The sequence below is a fragment of the Myotis yumanensis genome, unplaced genomic scaffold (genome assembly GCF_028538775.1).
Source record: "Myotis yumanensis isolate MYYU_CA2020_CCGP unplaced genomic scaffold, mMyoYum1.0.hap1 SCAF_3, whole genome shotgun sequence".
NCBI classification, from domain to species: Eukaryota; Metazoa; Chordata; class Mammalia; order Chiroptera; family Vespertilionidae; genus Myotis; species Myotis yumanensis.
In genome coordinates, this window is record NW_027223754.1 from 195,292,457 (window position 1) to 195,319,327 (window position 26,871).

The 26,871-nt window shown below is 40.7% G+C and overlaps 2 protein-coding genes and 1 pseudogene across 2 annotated transcripts in view; 2 read left to right on the forward strand and 1 right to left on the reverse strand.

The window, feature by feature from the left end:
* Nucleotides 1-1,522: 1,522 nt before the first annotated feature.
* On the forward strand, nucleotides 1,523-8,105 carry SNRPF (small nuclear ribonucleoprotein polypeptide F). Its single transcript, XM_070407935.1, has 4 exons — nucleotides 1,523-1,645; nucleotides 3,505-3,630; nucleotides 7,301-7,365; nucleotides 7,972-8,105. Exons 1-4 carry the CDS (start codon nucleotides 1,643-1,645, stop codon nucleotides 8,036-8,038), a joined length of 261 nt encoding a protein of 86 aa, XP_070264036.1. The 5' UTR covers nucleotides 1,523-1,642; the 3' UTR covers nucleotides 8,039-8,105.
* An 872-nt stretch (nucleotides 8,106-8,977) lies between these two features.
* Nucleotides 8,978-26,871, reverse strand: part of CCDC38 (coiled-coil domain containing 38) — a 43,132-nt gene continuing 25,238 nt past the window's right edge. The window contains exons 11-17 of the mRNA XM_070407936.1: nucleotides 24,368-24,431; nucleotides 22,670-22,821; nucleotides 21,271-21,406; nucleotides 14,210-14,410; nucleotides 13,254-13,459; nucleotides 10,971-11,064; nucleotides 8,978-9,091 (exon numbers count right to left, since the gene is read on the reverse strand). Of these exons, the coding sequence (XP_070264037.1) occupies nucleotides 8,978-9,091; nucleotides 10,971-11,064; nucleotides 13,254-13,459; nucleotides 14,210-14,410; nucleotides 21,271-21,406; nucleotides 22,670-22,821; nucleotides 24,368-24,431 (967 nt within the window). The remainder of the gene's footprint in view (nucleotides 9,092-10,970; nucleotides 11,065-13,253; nucleotides 13,460-14,209; nucleotides 14,411-21,270; nucleotides 21,407-22,669; nucleotides 22,822-24,367; nucleotides 24,432-26,871) is intronic.
* LOC139005719 (PPP2R1A-PPP2R2A-interacting phosphatase regulator 1-like) lies at nucleotides 15,360-16,185 on the forward strand (annotated as a pseudogene).

Below are 26,871 nucleotides of genomic sequence, written 5' to 3' on the forward strand. Positions count from 1 at the left end.
AGAGGAAAAGGGGTGGGGGAGTTAGAAGGGGGTAAAGGGGGGATAAATGGTGCATAAGGAGACTTGACTTGGGGTGGTGAATACACAGATGATGTCTTATAGAACTGTACAATTAGAACCTATATAATTTTCTTAACCAATGTCACCCCAATAAATTCAATGAAAAAAATTAGAAAATAAGTTCTAAATAAGACTTCTAAAGCTTTTGAAAGTTAGCATCACAAAGTAGGAAAAGCAAAGAATTTTCAGGTTGAAAGCCAGCTTGGCCCTGCACAAGTTACCTGCTCAGCTCATTTCTCATCTCAGAAATGGGGCTGTGACTACTAAATGGGTCTGTGTAGGAAGATTTCCATTATAACAACTGTGAAGGAGAGCCTGGCACATGGGAGGAACGCCAAATCTGTACAAAAGCTAGTTATCCATTAAATGGTTCTGGAACTAAGGAAAAAACCCACTGAACTTTGGGGTAAATAATTCCAACTCTTTGGCATAAACAATGCCCCAAATTGCTGTATTTTGTCAGCATTCTCCAACATCTGCAGGGACAACATTAAAGTTATAGTTAACATCTACAGAGCCCTTACATGGCCAACCACAGCCCTAACCTCTCCTCATTAATTATTTAATCCCCAGAAAGCTGTGGCTAGTTTATCAAGTCACGTACAGCTGAGGAAACAAAGCCTTAGGAAGTTAAGAAACTGCCCGACACTAATCCTCACGCGATGGATGGAGGTTTTGAGTTCAGGCTGCCTTCATTCAGTCTTCCCCACTTCTCCACAAGGCCTCAATACACAACATCTAAACTTAAAGCCCAAATTCATCTCCTTAGCGCTGCAAGAACAAGACCAAAAAACAGTACTACTAAAAGTGTGTATTCTCCAAGAACTGCATTAGGCATTTCAGATCTGAGCGAGCTGAAAGTCTGAACTGGAGAAGAACAAGTGGGATTCTGACCAATAACACCATTGCGCTCTCAAGGATGGTCAGCGAGACTGTAAAGATTCCCCACGTACTTAGTTTATAAATCCTGTTCACGAAAAAGGGCCGCGCCAGGTGTCTGCTGGCGATGCAAAAGACCGCACCATAGTCTAGTCTCCATAGGATCTCATCTGAAATATATTCTGTACTTGACTTTCTTTGGTGCGTTTCACCTCCCTTAGCCTTGCTTCTCCCACATTTTTTTAAGTGGGTCGAAGTGAGCATTACAGAATGGCGAATCGTCAGGTACAAGGGGACGATGGCAGAGGAGCCCCCAGATCACAGAATCTGAGGGAAAAAGAGGAAGAAACTGGAGAGCCCCGAACTCCTTCTTCAGAAACCGCGCCGGCCTCACTACCGTCGCAGTCTCGCAGGGGGCCCCCCCGCGAGTTGAGGGGCGGAGGCATCCCAAAGATCGTCGCGGAAGGATCCAAAGCGCGCAGCATCGCTGGTTGCTAGGATACACTGCTCACCATCTCCTCCAATCAGCACATACCTCTTTGCGTCCAATCATAGGAGCGGAAGAGCAGTAGTCGGAGGTGAAAGGTCACGCTGCTTTTGGGCGGCCATTTCTCGTGGTCAGTGCTGGGGTAGGCGCTCCAGGCACCAGGGACGGACAAGAGCTGGGTCGGCGGCGAGCAGCCTACAGCATTTGCTCGTCGCGATGGTAAGGAGGAAAGAGAAGGGATGGCGTTTCCAGAGAGACGGGGAGAGAGAGCGCGCGCGCGCGGGGGCTCCGCGTCGCTGGGCCTGGTGGTTGGTTCGCGCCTTTCCCATTCATCCGCGTGAGGCGCTGCGCGGGCGGGCGGCAGCCCTTTCTTGGCGGCTCCAGGGTCTGAGGCGCGCGCCCCTCCCACCGCCCCCCGCTGCCCAGGAGTGCCCCCCGCTCCCTTCCCCTCTGCTTCGTTTTCAGTCTGAGCCCGAGATATCCTCGCTGGCTCGGGCCGCAGGGTCGGGGTGAGGACGAGGAGGTGTCTCCCGTCCCACTTGGAAATGAAAGCCCGCTTCCATTCCATGCTGCTGGGACGCGCAGCTCTCTGAGCACAGAGCCCAGGCTTCGGAGCATTCCTTTGTTCATTTAACGAATATTTACCGAGTGCCTGCCACCTGCCAGGTGCTGTGCTCGGCGGTAGGACGATGAGGTGAAAAGCACTGATGCCGACCTTGGTCTGGGTTAAGTCTGTCGGGCGTGGGAGACAGACGTTAATCAAACAACAACGGAAACATAGAATTACATGTAATCCGCGCTAAGGAGGAGGCAAGCAGGCTGCTGGGAGGGGCGCGCTGGTACCTTAGCAGAGCGGTCGGGGAGAGCATCCCCGGAAGGGGAGGGGTTTAGCCTGAAACCTAAATGACGGGAAACGCAGCCCCTTAACGAGCTGGAGGGCGCGTGTACCGAGCCCAGGAAACGGGAGCATTGATTGGCCCTGAGGCCGGAAGTAAGGCTCGACCCCTTGGAGGCAGGAACAGAAAGCCAGTTTCTCGCATGAATGGTGGTTATGACCTCTCAGGCCACATGGGGAGGTCTGGATTCTACTCCAACTGCAATTGGGAGCCATTGAAGCATTTTAAGCAGAAACATGAATGATAAAAAAAAAAAATAACAGTTGCTGTGTGGATAACAAGTTGGAGAAAGACAAAGAGTGGAAACTGGAGCCTCATTGGGAGGTGATTGCAGCAGTCCCCTTGTCCCTAGGTAACTCTGAATGTGCTTTTTTAAAAAAATTAAAATAAAATAAAAAGGAGGGTTAGTAGCTAAGCTTCTTGGTTCTTTGGGCTGATGGGTGAGCAGACGGAGGAAAAAAGTGTGTGATTACTAAGCATACTACTTTGCTGAATAAAGAAACTTTAAGTGATAGCTCACATGTAAGAGGCACTGAAGTCAAGCAAGACCCAGTCCTCGTTCCTAGGATTCGAGCAAAAGACTGTCTAGTGCCCCTGCTTCCCTCTGTAGTCGCATATTGGGAGTTAGTCTGACAGCACTGCATTGTTGGTTGCTTCATTCTTCCCTGCTTGTTCCATAGGTAGTCTCCTCTGCCTACAACTGCTGTTTTTTCCCCTGGGAATCTATCGCATCCTTTGAAGTGGGAGCATTGCTTATTTCAGGCAACCTTTCCTTTTCTCTTAACACTGGATTGGGTTGGCCCCTTGTACATAGCATATCTCCTCTTACAACCCTGCAATCGTCTATTTATGTGTTTTGCCCTTCTCCCTGCTACTGTGAGCTTCTTGAGGACAGGGACTGTCCCCTGCATTTTTTTTTTAACTGCCTTTGCCTTTGTTTCTTTGTAACCTGGAACAGTGAGTGATGTTTAATAGCTATTAAGTGTTTCCTAAAGAAATAATGAATACTTGTATACATTTTGATGGTTGAAGAGGAAATTGGCTAACTGGGTATTTAAATATTTTTGATGCTCTTTAACAAATAGAAGTGATACCATAAAAATTGGTGATTTGGTACCAGAGTAGGTGGCGGGCACTGAGCTCTGGAAAATAATTGAGTTCTTTTTTTTGTTCTTTGTGCAGAGTTTGCCCCTCAATCCCAAACCTTTCCTCAACGGATTAACAGGAAAGCCAGTAATGGTGAAACTTAAGTGGGGAATGGAGTACAAAGGCTACCTGGTATCTGTAGATGGCTATATGAACATGCAGGTAAGCTAAAGAATTATAAAAATCACTAAATTGCATTTCTTTTTCTTCACTTTACTCCTCTAAGGTTTAGTGTGACTTATGAGAATGCAGTTAATTAAATTGATAAAGCAAAAATTCAGGGGAAAAAGCCAAGATCAGGGAGGATGTGAGGAACTGCGTATGAGATATGTTAAACCAAAATACAGCCCCAGATTTGACCCTAGTTGTTAAAAGTAAGAAGAGCTTGGACATTTGATTCCTATTGCCAGAAGGGGAAAACACAAATTTGCAGAAAAAGAAAAACCTTTCTCAGCACTTAACTCTGAAAAAAATTTTTTCAAGTAAAATTCTTACTTAAAAAACAATTTTTTTAAAATTGATTTCAGAGAGGAAGGGAGAGGGAGAGAGAGATGGAAACGTCAATGATGAGAGAGAATCACTGATTGGCTGCCTCCTGCATGCCCCCTACTGGGGATTGAGCCCACAATCCTGGTATGTGCCCTTGACCAGAATCGAACCTGAGACCCTTCAGTCCACAGGCTGATGCTCTATCCACTAAGCTAAACCAGTTAGGGCAAATTCTTAAGTTTTTAATGAATGTTGAAAGTACAACATCAGTATCCTGATTTCTTGAGGGAAAAGACATATCAGCCAGATGAATTGGTCAACTGACTGCATGTCTGTTACATTAGCTTCTGTGAATATTTCTGTGAACTTTTTAAAAATTGTGATAACAGAATGTGCCACTTTCACCATTTTCAAGTGTATGACTCAATCCCACAGTGAAATTCCATACCCATTAAAAAATACAGTAATTCCCCATTTCCGCTGTCTCCAGTCCCTTGGTAAATACTATTCTTTCTGTCTCTCTATTAAAGGTACCTCATATAAATGGAATCCTATAATACTTGTCCTTTTGGCTTATAGCATAATATTTTCAAAACTCATTCATGGTGTAGCATGTATCAGAATTTCTTTTTATGGAAGTAACATTTCATTATATGTATACTCTGCATTTTAATCCATTCTCCTGTTGGACATTTGGATTATTTCCCCATTTTGACTAGTGTGACTAATGCAGTGACCATGGCTATACAAATATCTGCTTGAGTCTGTTTTTAGTTATATATCAGAAATGTAATTGCTAGATCATACAGTAATTCTTTGTATAATTTCTTGAGGAACAGCCATACTATTTTCTACCTTAACAGATGATGCTCATATCCCCAAAATTTATATAGAGCATGGTTTGGCCTGGAAAATTCCCTAAGCAGTAATCGTTTACCAAGGCCATAAAAAATCTGGAGAGCGTATCGCTTGTGCTGAAAATGTTCCACACTTAGATAGTGGTGATGGTTATATATACACAACTTTATGAATATAGGTAAAACCACTGACTTGTATACTTTAAGAGTGAATTTTGTATTTTGGGAATTATCTATATATATAAAAGCCTAATATGCTAATTGTCCCTCCAACCGTTCCACCATTTGGCCAGTTGCTATGACACACACTAACCAATGGGTAGGTTAGCTTGCTGCTGGGGTCCAGCCAATCGGGGACTGGGTGAGATGGGCCGGACACACCTTGGAGCCCTCCCATGGTCCCTCCCCGGCCCCGATCGTGCACTGGTGGGGGTCCCTCGGCCTGGCCTGCGCCCTCTTGCAATCTGGGACCCCCTCAGGGGATGTCAGAGAGCCGGTTTCAGCCCGATCCCCGCAGGCCAGGCCAAGGGACCCCACCAGTGCACGAATTCATGCACCGGGCCTCTATTATCTCAATAAAAGAAGGGAGTAAAGAATACCCGCCAAATATTTGGTTTAAAAAGTAATGTAACTTTCTTCAACAATAAAGAATAATTTTTTTAAAAAGTAATATAGCTTCCTAGTGAACTTGCCAGTTTTGAAGTAACGTAACTACGTTGATGATGCCTTTGAGTTTGTCCTCTTAGCACATATTTATTGAGTGCCCATTATGTGGATTGTTATTTTTAAAAATTAAAAGTAAAGTTTATTACCTGTATGTAGAAGAAAGCTAAACATTTTGATCTAAAAAATAGAGTAATATAGTTCCCTAACTATAAAGGTTACTTTTTAAAAACTTTTAAATGTTTAACATTTAACAGTTGAAACATGAAGGCTATATCAGACCTCAGGTCTCCACAAATCCCTGTATAAAATGTTTTATCACATTGTAGGTATGTAACCCACAAGCCAGAATAGTAAAGAAAGTGTTGCATTTAAATACTTATGAATGAGTATCAAATCCCAGTTCCTAAGGCGTTTTGGATCAAAATAAAGTATAGTTGATATAATACTTAGCTTTAGGCTTATAACATAGTGATTTTATATCTAGCTACCTAGGGTGTCCCAAAAAACATGTAATACATACCTTAACGGATGATAGCTCAATTGATGTTTCTTTTCAGCCAGACTAATCTTTGAACAAAGGATATTCATCCTAAAATGCTACTGGAAGTTTGAAAATGTAGTTGAAGTATAAACACTGCCTTTCTAATTCTTCAAAGTGTTTCTCCCAAAAATGTATACACACTTTAACAGCTGATAACTCACTTAATTTTCACTCCTTTTCAGGTTTAATTGATTTGAAATAATGAGTGAAGCCAAATCAAGCTTTGAACAAAGAAAATTTATCCACTAGACTTTTTTATGGGGATACATAAAAGAGAGTTTATGGTACAAAACCGGCAACAGTCGGCGAATTAAGGGTGCACAGATACCCAACAAAATGATTCTTGGTGTTTGCTATTCCATTCCTTCGCATTATCAGCAGTAACGACCAGAACGGTCATCAGTTTGAAAACAGGAGTTGACAAAAAAAAATTGTTCATGTCTGGAGATTTTTTCATTTTGAAAATGAACTGTATGTTAATAAATACTGACTTTATAATCATTCAAAGTGTGTGTACATTTTTTAGGACACTATATATATATATATATATATATATATATATACACATATATGTGTGTGTGTATAGATAGATAGATATATACACACACACATATATGCCCTACAAAGTGATCATGATGAATCTAGTAAGCATCTGTCACTATACAGAGTTATTGTGATATTATATTCCCTGTGCTATAGATTATATCCTAGTGATTACTTTATAACTGGAAGCTTGTAAGGTTAAGCTATTGTCTAACCTCCTTTTTAAGAACATGTTTTCCTGTTTTTTAGCACGTAATTAAAAAAAATTCTTCAAGTCTTTGGTTTGGTTGATGACTAATATGAAAGTATTTTAGCCATAACTTTTGTACATCCATTGGGTTCCTCAATATGATACTATAGTATAAAGTTAGTATTCCAAGAGAAGTTAATTTCTGCTTTGGAAAACTTTAGTCAACTTATTCATAATTTGGGAGATTTCCTTCCTTGACATGTTATTCTAATGTCTACTAGAAAGAAATATTACACAACTGAGAGATTTTTAAAAAACTATGTTGAAACAATTTTTACTATATATTCTACATACATCAATGTTAACTTTTACCTAATATTTATGTGAAACCATATGTACTACAATAGTAATAGAAAACTAGTATTAATTATAGATAAATATGAGTTGATATAAAAAGGTCTCAGTTAACAAGTTCTCTCACCGGTATTAGGTGTGTCTTAGCTATTTTCCTTCTGTACCAGTAATATATTTTCTTTTTATTTAAAGCTTGCAAACACAGAAGAATACATAGATGGAGCCTTGTCTGGACACCTGGGTGAAGTTTTAATAAGGTAACAAAACAGTAGTAGTATATGTAAGGAATTACTGATGAACATTAGAAATAACCTGTTTAAAAAAACTAATTTAATGCCTCAGTTTCAGAATTACTTTTTAAAAACGCTATTAATTTACCAAATTATTCTACAACTAGACTTTAAGAGCCTGAAATTGTTAAACTTGTCAAAGATTTAAGTATTTTGGAGCTGTTCATTCTTAAGATTTTTCTAGTATTGATATTAAACTGTCTGGTTTTAGCTGTAACCTTTTTTAGTGGTTTTAATTAAAAGAGCTTGGTTTTTAATTGTAGTTGGGTCTGGCTGCTGCTAGGATTTTTAGTTAAACTCATTTTCTAGAACTAACTTTATACCTTCAAATTCTAGTCATTCCCTTTGGAAGATCATAAAGATACCATTTTATAACAACCACATGGTGAGAAAATAAGTACCATGTGCTTTGTAATAAATCAGTAGTAAAACTTTAAAAAGAGAAAGGAAAAAATGCTATATTATAAATTTAGCAGTCAGTATTTTTGTAATGAAAAAAATCTAGTAATTGTAAATCAGATATTACATTGTTTCCAGTTGGAACAACAAAATGAACTGTTTTTCTGTTTACAGGTGTAATAATGTCCTTTATATCAGGGGTGTTGAAGAAGAGGAAGAAGATGGAGAAATGAGAGAATAGCATCTTTTGTGGGAAATTTCTTTTTATATATATTTCTAGACAATAAAAATTTGTTTTTTCAACTTGACTTGTGAACTATTACATGCAAAACTCAGTGTTGAAACAACTGAAAAATTATTTACAGAAAGAAAGCTCTAAAAGCTATCCAATTTCATTCAAGTTGGTTTTCTTTTGTAAGCCCAATGTTCTTATTTTTTACTATAAAGGAGAGTTATTTATATGCTTTATAAATGTTTATGAAGATGAATTACAGCCCTTTTCTTGTAATTATATATTAACTGAGACCTTTTAAAAGCAACTGCTTCTTTTAAAGTTTTTTGAGCCATTTTTTACATGTATACAGTGAACTATTTTCTTTGCATCAATATATATATATATATATATTTTACTTAGTAATAGACAAATAACAGTGTACGCTTAAATAGTATACACATACAGCCAAAATGAAACAACAAAAATGAAAATGATTGTGGATATACAGCACAACAGAAATTGTGAACTGACATTTAGGTTGAAGGCAGTTGGGTTTGTTCATTTAAGAGGATTAAGTTTCTGAACAGTACTCCTTAATATGAATTAAAAACCAGTCTCACAATTATGTTCTGAGACATAACCTCAAAGTCTCATGTCAGAGGATGCCACTATTGCGGTTTAATGGTCATTAACCATATAGTTACATCAATAAAATAACTTTGGATGTGTATCCCCAACTCGGACAAATCGAAGTATAGGTGTATAATGTTTAGAATACTTAGGCAATGGATAATAAAAAGCCTTCAACAAAAGGAAATAACTCCCCATTTCCAATCCTATAACCTTTGGAACAAGGGCATGTCTTCGTCACATTGAATAGGCAAGCCTATGGGGCAGAATGTTGCCATTACTGTAAACCAGAATCTTTAAAATATGCCTAAAACATTTTGGCCTTACTGCTTCTATTCAAGTGAAAAAATATTCTTCCTCTATTGATTTTACTCTTGTATCCTTGACTAAAAGTAGTTGATGTTTGCTATCAGATAACGGTTTTGAACGCCAGACAAGTTTTCTTCCCAGCTGAAACAAAAGAAATAATATTCTTTAGAATAATCTTTTTCTATTGAAGTCTAAGTAAAATACTAATATTAACTTGATTTTTCCAAGGAGTAATAAGGCTTAAAATAGTAAATAGTCAATTACATAGGGATTGATTTTAAACATTAGTGAAATGGAGGCTCTTGGAGGTGTTCCCACCAGCATAGGCTTAGGGGAAATCCTTAGTTTCACACCTACTCATTTTCTCTGGGGCATATACTCAATTAAATCATCTTTAGTCTTTCCTCTGTAAACTTTTCGGTTTTGCTTTGACAGTTGAATTTGTATCAAATAGATGACAAAACTATGATATTCTATTGGACTTGAGATTTGATGGGGCATCTCTATTGTGTCTTAAAAGGAGCACTATCCCTATGTGAGACTCCCTTGCATTGCAAAATGTTTGACATTCCTGGCTCCAGTGAACTAAATGACAGTAGAGTTCCTCCCCATAATTATAGCAACAAAAATGCCCTTAGGGGAACGGAACCCCTGAATTCCTTTGCTAAAGTCAGAATTTTTTATCTGAGAAAATTTCCCTTGATGAAGTATCCCAACTGGGTAAGAACTTCTATCACAGGTTTTCATACATTGTCAGTTTATCAGATCACCATTTTTATTTTCTATTTTCTTCCAGTTTTAGTTTTCATTCTCATTTTTAGTCTGTTTACAAGCATTTGTTGGGTATCCACTGTGTGCTAGGCAATGGAGATACAGAGGTCATAAAACTCATTCATGGTCTAGAAGGAAGGATATTTTAAATAATTTCAATTTTGTGGATTTAGTGGAGTGTATACATGTGGGAGAATGATGAATGGTTAATTCTCGGGAGGTAGAGGACAAGTACTGAACTAGAGAGGTACAGACTCTTTTTAAGATGAAGTGTTTATTTAAATAAGGTAATCATTATCTTTTGATACACATAATTACAATTACCATACTTCAGAACTTTTTTCAAGTCCTTACCTCAAAAGGTTGGTTGTGAGGTGCACAATAAGCATTCACTATGGGTTAGCTATCACTGTGTTAACAATCAATTTCCACATTATCTTTGTAGATAGCCATGAAATTGGATTCCTAGAATATATTTCAGACCCAGAGCTAGAGGAGGGAGAGTGGCATTTGGAAACAAAAGGCGCTCCACACTCGTTGCGGAGACGGACTGTAAGCTCTCTGCCCAACCCCAAACTTCTTAATTATTACAGGTGACCTTGCAATATACAGAACCTTGGCTTCCAGTCCTGATTCGTCTTTTACATCTGAAGTGACACTGGGGATATAATTTTAACTCCAACTATTAATGTCATTATTTTTACAATGTGAGGGTTAGAAGACCCTTATAGTTATATGTAATTCTCTGGCTTCACTATTTCCATTGTTAAGTGGAAGAAGATTATCAGCTACCATTAAAAATAATTGACACAAATACATAGGATATTTCCAGAAAAAAGCAGATGAAACTGTTAGCAATGATTATTTCTGGGGCAGGGGGAACTAAGGATGACAACTTTCACTGACTACTCTTTTGTATCTTGAACTTTGAACCATATGCCTGTACTACCTATTCAAAAAACTAGTTTTTAAAATTATCTGGTTTCGTGAACCTGGAAGGAAAGAAAAAGGAAGGGACAAGTTTCTTTTACTGCAAAGTAGGCCTAATGGAGAACTGTTATCCAGTAATTTGAATTATTCTAAAAGTAACAAGGAACCAGAGAGAGACCAATTGAAGCTGAGCAAGAAAGACTACTGAAGTTTAATCTGGATAAATTCAGTGAATTAGATATTTTGTTTTTATACCACAGCAGCACTCACACTTTGATATAGCACCTATAGCTGGACCTATTAATAGCAAAACACAAACCTTTTTCTTTGGTTGTGCTACTGCTCTTTCCAGAGCAGCTTTTAGCCTTTCTTCTTGGTGTTTTTGTTTTTCTCTCGTTTTCTCTTCACGAAACCTGTCAAGAGGGGAAAATGTTCTAACTATAAGCCACAGAAAGTTAATGACCAATCTAAATATTTCCATTAAGGTTAAATGAAAGTAATTATTCCTCTTCACCCATAACTATGGCTTTTGAATATTCAGGTGAAATCTTAACGCATCCGATTTGTGTTGAAATGGGAAGAAATTGCATGCCACCATTTTGGAAGAAGTAAAAATCTATCCCCTCTTGGTCTAAATAAGCACCTCAGTAAAGCCTTCTCATCACTCAAACTCAGCACATCACAGTTCATCTGTACAAGGGCCACTCGAATTAACTTCCAGTTATCCAACCCTCCCTTAAGCCTTCTTGAAATATACAGAAAAGTACACCAGCCACAAATGTGTAGTTCAATGAATTACCACAAAAGTGCATTTTCCAGTTAATCTTTTTGAATGGTATTCTCAAGACCCACAAATGCAATTTATTTTCTTTCGTGTTGTGAGGATAAAATTAGATGACCTAGAGTCGTAGTTTGCCAACCACTGATAGACCATCTTTCTACTTCAATGCTTGATGCAGAATAGGCAATAAGTGATAGCTATTTCATGGACATATTTAATTTTAAGAGTTAACATGTATTAAATACTTTTATACTAGATCAGATATTATGTTAGGTGCCTCCAAACCATGGGGAAAATCAACTAAAATTCTCTGGATAAGAACAATAAACGATTGGAATTAGATTCATGTATCACTACTGAAAATAAGTTGTAATTATCCTTGGATAACTATTTTCTGCTGAAAAAAAAGAAGTGGACCTAGCTGTTTTGGCTCAGTGGATAGAGTGTTGGCCTGCAGACTGAAGGGTCCCAGGTTTTGATTCTAGTCAAGGGCACATGCCCGGGTTGTGAGCTAGATCCCCAGTAGGGGGCATGCAAGAGGTACCCAATTAATGATTCTCATGATTGATGTTTCTCTCTCCCTCTCCATTCCTCTCTGAAATAAAAAATATATGTTAAAAAAAAAAGATACAAGTGTTATTAGTGTAATTATAGGTCATGTAATGGAAGGAGTAATCTTTATCTTCAAATTTTTAAACATTTGCTTTATATTTGATAAAATTTCTCAATATCACCTTAATCTATTCTGGATTTCATTTTTATATGTGGGAAGCAGTATCCCACATGCACCAGTAATATAGTAAGCAGTAACAAAATATCTAATATTAATGATCCTCACAACAACTCTATAAGTCATTACTGCTATTTTACAGATAAACTGGAAGTTGCATCTGGTGAACTTCTGATCTTCTGGTTCCTTTCCTCCTCAGTGCTCATGTTCCATTGGTAATGGCACATTTATTTCATAACTAGAGACCCGGTGCACAACATTCATGCACTGCAGGGGGGGTGGGAGAGATCCCCTCAGCCCGGCCTGTGCCCTTTAGCAATCCGGGAGCCCTTGGAGGATGTCCGTCTGATGGCTTAGGCCCGCAGAGGCAGGAGAGGCTCCCGCCACCGCCGCTGCACTCACCAGCCATCAGCCCGGCTTGTGGCTGAGTGGCACTCCCCCTATGGGAGCGCACTGACCACCAGAGGACAGCTCCTGCGTTGAGCGTCTGCCCCCTGGTGATCAGTGTGCGTCATAGCAACCGGTTCTGCCGTTCAGTCTATTTGCATATTACCCTGCAGGATCAAGCCTAAACCAGCAGTTGGACATCCCTCTCACAATCTGGGACCGCTGGCTCCTAACCACTCACCTGTCTGCCTGCCTGCCTCCCTGGTGGCCCTTAACCGCCTCTGCCTGCTGTCCTGATGGCCCCCAACTGCCTTCCCCTGCTGGCCTGATCACCCCTAAATGCTTGATCCCCTCCAGGCCTGATGGCCCCTAACTGCTTGCTCCCCTGCCCGCCTGATCACCCCTAACTGCCTCTGCCTCAGCCCCTGCCATCGTGGCTTTGTCTGGAAAGAAGTCGGACGTCCGAAGATGTCCAGTCAACCTGGTCTAATTAGCATATTACCCTTTTATTAGTATAGATAATATTTGGTGAATGTGTTTCCCCACTAAAAAATAGTTCTATGAGGAGGGCAGGGCTAGGTTTGGTTCCTCCCACTGTGTCTCTATGTGGTTATCTTTGCCATGTAATAGAGACTTGCTAAATGTGGAATCCAAACAAATACAACTACTCATTAAGTCATCCACTACGTTTATATAAGACGTACTTTTGCCGTCGTTCTTTTAGTTTTATCCTCTCAATTGCCTCCACATTTTCTTTGGGAATGGCATCAATGAGATCACTCAGTTCCACCAGGCGAGACTCTATTTTTACCAGCTTTTGGAGTGGGTTGAGGCTGCCAACCTCACTATCTCCGATGCAGAATTTGTATACTTGATTAATTTTTTTACTAAGAGAGTCTATCAGTTTTTCCTTAGAGTGAGAAGAAAAGGAAAGCAGAAAACAACATCACATCACTATTTGCTTGTTCAATAAATGTAAAGTTCTGTTTTACTATAGTATAATGAAAAGGCTTTTATATAATACTAAATGTTTCCTTTAAAAGAAAAACTTCAGTGTGACTTAGAAGAGTGAGAAAATGCAGCAATGATATTTATAACAATTTATAGTCAGATCATTGCTACAGTAACACCTTGGATTATTTTCTTTAAAAATATTTTATTCTAGGTATAAAAGTAATTGTGATTTTTTAAAAAATGTTTTTGTGTATCTGATTCCCTGGGCATTCACGTAGAGGTGGCATACACATTTAAATCCTGTTTTGCCACTGCAATGCATTTCCTTGCAGCATTGCAGGTGAGCCTCCTTTTTTTGCACTTATTAGTCTAATTGCTAAAACTGTAATCATCCTGTCTAATAGTTATTTGCATGCATGCCTTATCTCCCTGTCCAGACTGTAAGCACCTGGAGGGCAGGAGCTATTTCTTAGGTTAACACTTATACCTAAAACAGCACCTTGCACATAACTATGCACTTACTAAATGTTTGCTGAATAAATGAATGCATTCTCTCAGAGGAAAAGAACAGTTACAAGAAAACAGATTCCCTGGCTGGCCTACAAAAGCCTTTGGGGAAGTTTAAATTTCACTCTCTCCATTGGGAAGTCATGGCAGTATTCTAGTCTAAACAGAGGCTTAGGCCAAACCTTGCTGATCCCTGTACCTGGCTACTCCTTTGTCTTAACACGTAGTTGATATGCTCGAGCTTGTAGGTAACTTGTTTCGGGATGTATTTCGGGACCGAAAGATAACTCTCATCCTCTTTCTCTTCTGGGGGCTCGGCATTCGCAGTTAAGAGGGTCTCAATAAACTGCTGGGCAAGGTTAAGGTGTCTCCAGGGAGCATTCTGCCCGAATGCCTGCTTCTGCTCAAGAAGATGAGAATCACCATGAAGCCAAGGAAGAAAAATAACACTCAAGACAGATGTGACTCCTGGAGTCGTGGGACTCCTTACAGAGCCACCAACAATTACAGGTCAAGATCTATTACCAGGAGGTGACTTCCAACAGCTTGTTTCTCCCACCTCCTACTTTAACCACCTTTCCAATGGTTCTATTTACCACAAAGCCCCCGTTTTTCAAAATTTTTTCCATTTCCTATTTATATTAAAATATGCTTTTTAAAGAAAACTTAGGGAAGTCTGAAATAATATAAAAGGAACAAGTAAAAGAACAAAGCAAAAGTCCTATTTGCCATTCAGCTTATTTTTTTTCCTCTCCCTTTCTAAATAACACCTATTGTATTTCCCATTTATATTAACAGCACATTTCTTTAGAAAACTTCAGAAATACAGAAAAATGAAAGGTAAAGTAACCCATCAAAGGACGGAAGTATACATTGGATGTGAAAAAACAATATTGCTGCACTGTGAGTCATTTCAAAAATACATTGAACACTAGTTCTCAGAAAAAGCAACTTTAACATGAGAATGGTTAACTGACGGAAATTTCTGAAGGAGACTTCTTGAACACTCAAGCGTTTTAGAGATGGGTGGGCAGGAGCCTTTTGTTTGTTTGTTTTTTAAGTTCCTCCTGTCAAACGAGAGGAAAAGACAGGAGAGTTGTTTTCTTAAGGTAAGAACAGCGTGAGAAATAGAATCAGGGGACGAGGTTAAAGAAAATACTCATGAAAAAGAGATTGAGGGCCAGGCTCTAACGAGCACGAGGACAAAGAAAAGGGAAGCTCCAGATGCAGGCCTAGACGATGGAGACCGCTGACAGGTTCTCTGCGGCGGTCCTGGACTGCGGGGAACTGGAGCCCCAGCTCTCTGAGCACCGCCCCGCCTCCCTGGCCCCCGACAGGAACAGGGAAAGATGGAGCTAGACCTGGAGCTGCCTCCGGGCACGGGCGGCGGCAGTGGCGGCGGCGGCGGGTCCCCCGGAGATCTAATAGCGCTCCTCTGGTCCACGGCCTCAGTGACACTTGGCCGGTGTTCCAGGCCGAGGCGCCGAGCGCCAGGCGCAACAGCACCGCGTTCCCGAACCGCCCTGGCCTGCTGCTCCCAGCCTCCCCGGTCCGCAGGCACAGCCGCCAATTGCACCAGATCCAACAGGAGGAGGGCATGGACTTGATCAACCGAGAGACCGAGGTGCAGAACGCCGTGCGGATAAGCCACTCCTGGGAGGAAAGTTTCAGCCTGACTGACAACGATGTGGAGAAACCCGCCTCCCCGAAGCGCATCGGTTGCATTCCGGTGTCACCAAGCACCATCTGCCCCCACCCGGGGAATCGGGAAGCAGTGCTTTTCACCATCCTTGCAAAGTTTTGTGAGTAGCCATGGATTGCCTCCAAGTCCGATTCCCAGCCCAATGACCCGATTTGCTACTCGAAGAAGCCAGAGTCCCATTAATGGCATTAGACCAAGTGTTCTTGGACCATTGAAAAGGAAATGTGAAATGGAGACTGATTATCAGCCGAAGAGATTTTTTCCAGGGCATCACCAACATGCTGTCTTCTGACGTCGCGCAGCTGTCAGATCCTGGTGTGTGTGTATCTTCTGATGCCCTGGATGGAAACAGCAGCAGTACTGGCTCTTCCTGTAACTCGCCAGCGAAAGTCAGTACTACCACCGACTCCCCGGAGTCACCTGCCCAGGCGGCCTCTCCATTTATTCCAGTAGATGAACTTTCATCTAAGTGACTCACCCACCCATCCCCGAGACTCGGTTGTTTTGTTTTGTCGTAATTTTTTTTGCAATGGAGAGAAAAATCAAGTTGGATTAAGCACTGAACTTCGTCAATTAATTTGAGGCTATTTCCTATTTGACCCCTTTTCCTTTTTTGGAATTTCCTGAACTGAACTGTTGGTATTCTAGAGAACTTTTATGTCAGGTTCCTGCGGATTACTTCGGTGTAGTAATATTTTCAGACGTTTTCCCAATAAGTGCGTTGAAGTATACATCTTTACGCTGCTAATATGTCTAAATACATACGTTATCCTTTGATTTTTTTTTAAAAAAATAATCGAGAGCTCTATTTATTTATGGGATTATTAAGTTCTGATGCAAATATAAATGCTGAATAATAATTTTTAAAAAAGATGCAGGCCTACTCTTGACAGAGAAACCAAATGTCAGTCCAATCCCTGGTGCTGCCACAAGGTGGCAGGCCCAGCCCAGAGCTCGGAGGAGGAGGGGCTGCAGGGGGAGGTGTGCCTGCTTCCTGAGGTTCAGTGGGGCAGGATGGTGGAAGACTCCCAGGATAAGAACATGGGATGCCTTCCAACAGAATGGGAAGTGATCCGACCAGAGCAATAGATAGAAGGAATCATTGTTAACAAAATTGGATAGGAATGGGGAGATGTCTAGATGCCATTTAAAGTTCCTTTCCAACTCAAGGATTCTGTAAGCCTTATTCATGTCGCATTCTACTGTGTGCTAAATGTAAACAACTCCCAATTGAACTGGATCAGTGCCCTATTGAAAGGAAAATTAAACCAGAGGTGACTACATTCTGCAAATTAAACGATGGAATAGCTTATATTCCATTTCATGTCCAATGAAAGTGAGCAAACAGCTGCTACACAAAATGGATGAATCTCAGACATAATGTTAAGAGAAAGAAGCCAGGCAAGCCAGGCATGTTACACGGTTCCATCTATCTCAAGCTCAGTGGTCACCTTCAAAAGCACGGAAGTGAGGGAGAAGTGAGGATAGTGGTCACCTTCAAGGGATGGCAAGAGGCTTCTGGGAGTGCTGATCATGGTGTCTTCCCTGATCTAGGGAGTGGTACGGGGCTGTGCTTACTTTGAGAAAATTCTTTGAGAGGTACACTTATGATTTGTGCACATTTGAATATTACATTAAATCTATGCCTGAATTTAAAATTTTACTACCAAAGTAATATATTGAATTAATGAAAAGTATTTTTTAGGGGATTAAGTACAGTTAGGAGCGTGGAAATTTTGAAAGAATAAAATTGATTTCATAGGGGAAACCAAGATGGCGGCATAGGTAAACACCGGAGACTGCTGCCGCAAACAACCACTTCAAAAATACAACTAAAAGACGGAACAGACATCACCCAGAACCACAGGAAAGCTGGCTGAAGAGAGACTCTTCAACTAGAAGGAAAGAGAACAGCATACCGAAGCTCAGAAGAGGCGCAGTGTGGAAAATATAAAGGTACCGAGGTGCGCGCGCAAAGCGGGCTGGTGGCTGAGGGTGCAGTTGTCGTTTTCAATCAGGAGGGAGTCTCAGACTCTGGGCTCCAGATCCAGGCGAGTCTCTAGGGACTCAGACTCAGACGGGAGAAGCGGGATTGTCCGGCATCAGTTGGAATCTGAGGGCAGCCTTCTCTCCGAGGTTTGCAGTGGCGGCCGGGGTTCTGAGAAGCGGAGCCTCTAGGACCGGGACTGAGAGCAGCCATAACTGCTACCTCCACCCGCCCTATTGATCCCACCCCGCCCAAGCCCTGCACAGAGCCATTTGCTGGATCACCTCAGGCAAAGGCTAGATTAGCACCTCCCCAGAGGACAGAAGTTTTCCACACAGCTGATTCTCACAGCCAGTCAGCCTGGTGGTCAAATCCCTCTAGTATTAACTACAACAATCAGGGCTTAACTATAACAAGACTGCGCACAAAGACTACTAGGGGGTGTACCAAGAAAGCGTAAAAAATGTGGAGACAAAGAAACAGGACAAAACTATCAAGGGAGGATATTGAGTTCAGAACCACACTTTTGAGGTCTCTCAAGAGGCTTCTAGAGTCTGTCGATAAACTTGATGAGATGTACAGGAAATCTAATGAGACCCTCGATGATGTGATAAAGGACCATCTAGAAAGTAAGCATACACTGACTGAAATAAAGAATATTATACAGACTCCCAACAACAGACCAGAGGAGGGCAAGAATCAAGTCAAAGATTTGAAATGTGAAGAAGCGAGAAACACCCAACTGGAAAAGCAAAATGAAAAAAGAACCCAAAAATACGAAGATAGTGTAAGGAGCCTCTGGGACAGCTTCAAACGTACCAACATCAGAATTATAGGGGTGCCAGAAGATGAGAGAGAGCAAGATATTGAAAACCTATTTGAAGAAATAATGACAGAAAACTTCCCCCACCTGGTGAAAGAAATAGACTTACAGGTCCAGGAAGCGCAGAGAACCCCAAACAAAAGGAATCCAAAGACGACCACACCAAGACACATCATCATTAAAATGCCAAGAGCAAAAGACAAAGAGAGAATCTTAAAAGCAGCAAGAGAAAGAGACTCAGCTACCTACAAGGGAATACCCATATGACTGTCAGCTGATTTCTCAACAGAAACTTTGCAGGCCAAAAGGGAGTGGCAAGAAATATTCAAAGTGATGAATAGCAAGAACCTACAACCAAGATTACTTTATCCAGCAAAGCTATCATTCAGAATTGAAGGTCAGATAAAGAGCTTCACAGATAGGGAAAAGCTAAAGGAGTTCATCACCACTAAACCAGTATTATACGAAATGCTGAAAGGTATCCTTTAAGAAGAGGAAGAAGAAAAAGGTAAAGATACAAATTGTGAACAACAAACATGCATCTATCAACAAGTGAATCTAAGAATCAAGTGAATAAATAATCTGATGTACAGAATGAACTGGTGATTATAATGAATCAGGGACATAGAAAGGGAATGGACAGACTATTCTTGGGGGGGGAAAGGGGAATGGGAGATGCGGGAAGAGACTGGACAAAAATCGTGCACCTATGGATGAGGACAGTGGGTGGGGAGTGAGGGCGGAGGGTGGGGCGGGAACTGGGAGGAGGGGAATTATGGAGGGGAAAAAAAGAGGAACAAATGTAATCTGAACAATAAAGATTTAAATAAAATAAAATAAAATAAAATGTCGGATATCAAGCCTATGTAAAAAAAAATTGATTTCATAGATCATAATTGACTATAGCACCAAAGTAACTGATAATTTTGTGAATTTCAAAATTAGGTGCAATTGTTTATTTACTCATAAAGGATTATGTTTTGCAAGTGTTGAGATCTGAAAGAATGGGAATGGGAAAGCAAGAAAATTCTAAGAAAATAATACTTTCCCCTGACAATTTGTTTGCTCTCTTCCCCCTTTCCACCCCAGCATTTTACATCCCTAAGAGAGTGCTTTTTCCCAGAGAGGGTAATACATGAATGCCAAAATTATGCCTGTGACCGCAATCTCAGTCTTTTAAAAGTAATTTTCAGATAAGCTGTACAAGGTTGCCTCAAAGTTTAAGAGTACTGAAAATGCTACATTTTTTATAGCTGCCCTAAACTTGGATGAAAGGGGCTTGGTGGGAAGGAGGGGCACTATCACATTATCTGACATTTTTCATGTCAGTCGGCTTCAGAATTATTTAAACAAAATTGAAGGGTGTAAACAACCCAAGTATCCATCAGCAGATGAATGGATAAATAACGTGGTAAATAAATACAACAGAATATTTTTCAGTCATCAAAGGAATTCTGATACACACTACAACATGGATGAACCTTGAAAACATGCTAAGTGAAATAAGCCAGGCATAAAAGGACAGCTATTGTATGATTTTGTTTATATGTGGCACCTAAAGTAGGCGAATTTATAGAGGAAGAAAGTAGACTGGAAAGATAGAGGAATGGGGAAATACTATCATTGTTTAGTGGATACAGAGTTTCTATTTGGGATGATGGAAAATTCTATAAATAGTGGTGAAGGTTACACAATATTGTGGATATATTTAATGCCACTGAATTGTAACACTTAAAATGGATAAATGGTAAATTTTATGTTATGTATATTTTATCACAATTTTTAAAAAATGGTTTAAAAACCAGCATTGAAAAACTAAAAGGTAGCTAGCACCACACTTCTTGTTCTAACAATGTGTGACCCGACCATATCCCCTCCTCACTCAGGGTGCTGTACCACCTTAGGAAGTGTGTGTTGGGGGGAAGGGGTGCTTTTGGTAACCCTGCCTACCAACGGGTAGGGAAGGACAATCATCGACTGATACAGTTCCCCCAAACCTACTTCTGCTTGAAAATCAAGTTCATAACCATAAATGTGGTATTCACCTCACATATCAGCATGAATTTCTATCTTATGGTTTTTACAAGAAAACCAATGCTAGTTGGAGTTGTGGGTCTAGAAACTAACCTAATCATTCATTCAACAAACATTTATTGAGCACCTCCTGTAGGGACACTAAACTTAGCGAAGAAGGGTAAGAAATCCCTGCCCTCGAGGGGTTTGCATCCAGCTGGGAGAGACTAACATGTAAATAAGTGAGTACATTTAGCGTGTGTTACAGGTCCTCCCATAGTGACTAACTACACAAGCCCCAGAGGGCCAAAATTTATCATAAGCTCAGTGTTGGTCAGATATTCCATTGTGTTGATTCAGTCCCTCCTCTGTGAATTATTTACTCCTTAAATTTCTACCAAAATGATCACAGGCAGTGAGCTACTTCATTTGTACTAGTATACACTCTGCCTAAAAGAAATGTTTTTACGGGGGAAAAATCTCAACATCATACTTGGTCATAATTAGAGCAACATTTTAAGAGAACCACAATGCCAATTTGAATGCTTTGTGTCTTACTATGTAAGTGGACTGTTACGTACTGGCAAGATTATTCCAAGCTGGTTTTCTGCCTGTGTCATCAACCTGAGGCTTGTGGTTTACTGTTCATTCTCCCATTCCGGTGCTTAGGACTGAGGTAAATGAAAATTCTTGTCATGAGCCAAAATAAGATTGCTATAGGCAAAGAATGCTTACCTGGGAATCTGAATCAAATTCTCCAAAACTAAATAGCCTGGACCTTAACTCCAGCTCTGCTGCTTTTTCCTCTTCTCTCACGCAGTTATCTCTAAGAATTTCCTTCTGCTCCAAAAGGAACTCGATGTTTGAATTTCTATGACAAAAGAAAAGAGGCTTGTCTGTAATGTGTGGTTTGATGCAATAAACCATCACCCAGGAGCATCGACACTCTTCCAGATCATGTGTTAGCAGCCTGTGTCCAGCAAGCCAAACCCGAGATTATATGTGAAGACATTGCCAACATACATGCAACTTCTCAGGTTGAAATGAGAAGAATGCACAGGGGCTGTTTTGAACTACCGTCCGGAAGCATTTTCTTCCCCTCTCCTACTTCCCTGACTCCCCCAGTAGAGAGCAGCAAAGCTGAGGTGTCGGGAACTCAAGTTGTGGTGAGATCTTGTTGTCTGTGTTCCCAAACTACAGTTCAAAATAGAGACCCCTGACTCCCTCACCTAGACATTCCGATAGAGATCTGGAGATGGGTTCGGACATGGGTCCCCTTTTCCTGCCCAACCATACCCTCCCGTCCCTCAAAATCATATTGTCGGAGATAGGGGCACCAGAGCTGAAAGGACTGGGAGAGGATACATGGATTAAAAGGATACATGAGTGGTAACAAGTGGCTGTGAGAGTATGATTTTTAGGTTCATAACTTCTGAACAAGTTAATCTGTCCCAAAGTTCAATGAAGTTGAATGTTTAAGAAGATTGCCACCTTCTGGCCCAGACGACTGTTCTGAAAAAGCTTCTGCACAGTTTTAGAATAGGTAGATACAAAGATCTGTTCTCTGCGACTCGGAGCTGTTTACCCAAATGGTAATAATATAAAATTTTATGATAGGAAGGAGTGTTGTGAGCCACCAAATCAGCCTCCTTCCCCTGACAGAAGTCCCTTTTATCACAGCCCTGATATGTTGATATCACATTACAAAATGATACAATATTTAAGTCACCAAGAAAAGCTGTTTTGCTGAGGAGAGTCACAGCCAAGGAAAATGCATTTGTCAGCACTAATTCCAAAGCATGGTGTGATTAGCCAGATGATAGGGCAAAAAATGGGCGTGAACAAAACTAAGGCAGTAAGTGACCCTTCCGTTCTTTTGAATCGTTTATTATTGCTAGTTAGGAAAATATTTTGACATGTGAAAGGAAGTAGGGACTAAAATGAAACTAAAGCCAGTCTATTCTGTGTACATATAACTTCAGCTCTTCATACAAGACAATGTAAATATCGTTCATAAACATTTCACCTTAAATCCCGAGAGACCACCAGGAAGGACCACTCGTGAATAAGTTGGACTCTGTCTCTGGTTAGAATTCGCCTAATAGGTTAAATCTACTTGTTTTCAATGACTTACATCTTATCCTGTAAAATTTTTTCTCTTTTATTCACTTCTTCAAGGTTTTCATCTACATCTTGGGAATACTGTACCAAGGTCAGATTCTGCTCCTCCAGCTCCGTGAGGACCTGAAGTAGCTCTTCTGGTTCTTTGAAATACAGCTCTGGCTCCTAATGAATCAATAATGAAGAATATAATTCACTTAACACCATGCTGCCTAGGTACACGTGACTCACCTAGAAAAATGCATTCTGGAATACCAGGCTGACTGTGAGGGAGACGTGGGTGGAGATGGCAGAGGAGCCTTCCCACAGGAGAGCTGGCCTCAGGAAGGGGCTTTGGAGGTGGTAGGGGAGATGAAAGGCATTGGGAAAGTGGAAGCAGAGGGTGAGGAAAAAGAAGTAAGGATGAAGCAGAAGAGGGAGGGCAGGAAAAAGGGAAAGGGGTCTAGGGAAAGGGAAGGGAGAAGACACAGAAGGAAGATAAAGATAGGGGGCTACATGAAGGTCATTTTCTCCCCCAATTTTAATTATTTTACATTTCTCAGAATTTTACGTGTAAGTATGCATTATTTTAAGTAAATTTAATTTTTATACACCCGTATTAATCATATTTTCCTATAGCCAGGGGGCGAAAACAAACGAAATGGCTATCAATGAATGAATGGATAAAGAAAATGTGGTATACCCATACAATGGAACGTTAACCATAAAAAGAAGGAAATCCTGTCGCATGCTACAACATGGATGAACATGGAAGATATGCTAAGTGAAACCAGTCACGAAAGGACAAATACTGCCTGATTCCACTTTTATGAGGTATCTAAAGTAATAAAACTCTTACAACAGTGGTAGCCAGGAGCTAGAGGGAGAGGGTTAGATGAGTTGTTCAATGAGTATGGAGTTTCAGGTTTGCAATATGAAAAGTTATAGGGATCTATTGCACAATCGTGTGCATATAGTTAACACTACCATACACTTAAAAATAGTTACGATGGTAAATTTTGTGTTGTTTTTTTTACCGCCACAAAAAAAAAAAAATGCCTTGGGTAAGGTGTGTTTTATATAATAATAGATGGTGTTTTTGGCCCTGGCTGGTTTGGCTCAGTGGATAGAGTGTCCTGTGAACTGAAGGGTCCCGGGTTTGATTCCAGTCAAGGTCAAATGGCTGAGATGCGGGCTTGATCTCCAGTAGAGGGGTGCACAGGAGGCAGCTGATCAGTGATTCTCTCTCATCATCAATGTTTCTATCTCCCTCTCCCTTCCTCTCTGAAATCAATAAAAATATATTTTAAAAAAATAAAGTGTTTTGTGTTTCTTTTGACTTTCTGTAGTCATATTTAGGGTGGGGGTTAGCTCAGAGTCAATCTTATAGCCATGAAGGGCTATTTTGTTGAAGGTCAATTTATCTTACAGTTCACCTCCTCAATATATCTCAAGCCCCAATGAAATGATAAGCATCCAGGAAGTGGCTATTTTTTATAGGAAAACTATAGGTGATATGTCCCCCAAATTATTACCTACTTTAGCATTTTTTTTTTTCATAAAATGTCTCATGACAAAGATGAACTATATATACAACTGAGGAGCAGTATCAAAATCGTATTTTTCTTCTGGAAAGTTATGGAATATTTGGAATAGAAAATTTTAATTTCAAAAGAAGAAATGAATATTTTACCCAACACAATATTTAAATCAAGAAATATAATCTGGTTACCATTTCAAAGTCCATTTCATCATCTATCAAGCATTCCAAACTGTCTTCTGAACTTTCAGATTGGCTGAAAAAGAAAAGAAAAAAAAAAAGATGCCTGATTTCTGAATCATTTTCTGTCAACAGGTTTGCTTTCACTTCTAAATTTTCTTTGGAACCTCAAACCTAATTTTTGTTCAATAGCCTGCTTAGCCTTTTAGGGGACTGCTTATTTCAGGAAGCAATGGATTCCATGAGTGTGTCAAAGAAAACTAGATTCACCCAGACAAGGGTGACATATGCAAACAATGAGACCACCAGGAAGAGCTATCCCAGACAGTACCAATCATTTGAGATGCATCTATACAGTCAGGTAATTTTCTTAGAGAAACACATGACAACCTACATTGCACATCCATTTTGTTCACTTTAACTCAGTCTTCTTGAAAAGCTGAATGTGCCTTAGTGCTCAAAACCAAGCTTGTACCCCTGAGTAATACCATATTTGCTTTTTAAAGAGCAGGTTTTATTTTTAAAAATATCTTCCAATGAGAAAATGTGGGCTCCAGAGTGATAATTTACATCATTAAAGAATTATGTGGAAAACTCTTTAAGAAGCATATATTGAAAATGATTGCAGTATTAAAGAAGTAGGAACTTTCAAGTAGAGGTCAGTGATGATGGGGAAAGTGAGTAAATGGGTTGGGGGAGGGAGGACATGAAAGAATGAAATCATGGAAACCAAGATTAGAAAGGATGAAAGGACAGTCTACAGACTGAGAGGAAATATTTGCAAACCACAAAGTCACAAAGTACTAGTATCTAAATATGTAAAGAATTCTCGAAAAACCAAGATGGCGGCATAGGTAAACACCGGAAATTGCTGCTTCCCACAACAACTTCAAAAATACAACAAAAAGACAAAATGAACATCATCCAGAACTACAGGAAGGCTGGCTGAGTGGAAATTCTATAACTAGAAGGAAAGAGAAAAGCACACTGAGACTCAGAGGAGGTGCGGAAGTAAAGTGCAGAGGTATGGAGGCTCGAGTGCTCGCGGAAAGGGGCTGGCACCTGAGGATGTGGTTGTTTTTTTGAATTGGGAGGTAGTCACAAGCTCCCGACTGCTCTGAACTCCAGTTCCAGGAAGTCTTTGGGGACCCAGGACTCATACGGGGAGAAACTGGACTGTCTGGCAGTGGGCAGAACTCGGAACTTGAGGGCGGCTTTCCCTCAGAGGTGCCTGCAACAATTACTGAGATGCAGGGCCCCTTAGGGCAGGGCTGAGGATCAGCCATAGCTGCTTGCTCCACCCTGTTGATTCCCTGAGACCCTGCCCCACCCAGGCTGTGGCAGAGGCTTTTGCATATGAATGCCCTGGCCCTTTGCAATCTGAAAATTACCTAACAAACTGCAGCTGGGCCAGACAGACCCAGAACTTCCAAGAGAAGGCCCAAGGCCCCACAGCAGCTTGCATTGCTTCACAGCTGGGCCTCATCTGGGCACCTCCAAACCCCAAACAAAGAAGGGGAATCTAAAGATCTCTTCGTAGCTCCTGCTGGGTAGCCTCAGGCAGAGGCTAAATTAGCACCTCCTTAAATCCAAGAGCCAGTGTACCCAGTGGTCAGAGTGAGACCATCCAATTACAACTCCTCAGATCCATAAGGGACACACTCAAGGGACAGACTCAGTGAGCACCAAAGCCCCACTGAAGCAAGTCTTGCCCCAAAAGGGTGTCTTCAGCACAGAAGTTCTCCCACTGCAGATACAGCTGATTCTCACAGCCAATTGGCCTGGAGGTCAATTCCTCCCAGTGATACCTACAACAATCAAGGCCTAACTACAACAAGACTGTGCACAAAGCCCACAAAGGGGTGCACCAAGAGTGTCCACCTCAGGTAATTGGGGAGGCTGAGCCACTGGGCCCTATAGGACACCTAGCACATAAAGGCACTCTACCAACACAGGGAAGCATAAAAAATGCGGAGACAAAGAAACAGGTCACAAATGACAGAAATGGAGGAAAGCAAACGACTGGATATAGAGTTCAAAACCACGGTTAGAAGGTTTTTCAAGAATTTTCTGGAAACCGCCGATAAATTTAGTGAGACCCTCGAGGATACGAAAAAAGACCAACTAGAAATTAAGCATACACTGACTGAAATAAAGAATATTATACATACTCCCAACAGCAGACCAGAGGATCGCAAGAATCAAGTCAAAGATTTGAAATATGAAGAAACAAAAAATACCCAACCAGAAAAGCAAAAAGAAAAAAGAATCTAAAAATATGAAGATAGTGTAAGGAGCCTCTGGGACAACTTCAAGTGTACCAACATCCGAATTATAGGGGTGCCAGAAGAAGAGAGAGGGCAAGATATTGAAAACCCATTTGAAGAAATAATGACAGAAAACTTCCCCCATCTGGTGAAAGAAATAGACTTGCAAGTGCAGGAAGCACAGAGAACCCCAAACAAAAGGAACCCAAAGAGGACCACACCAAGACACATCATCATTAAAATGCCAAG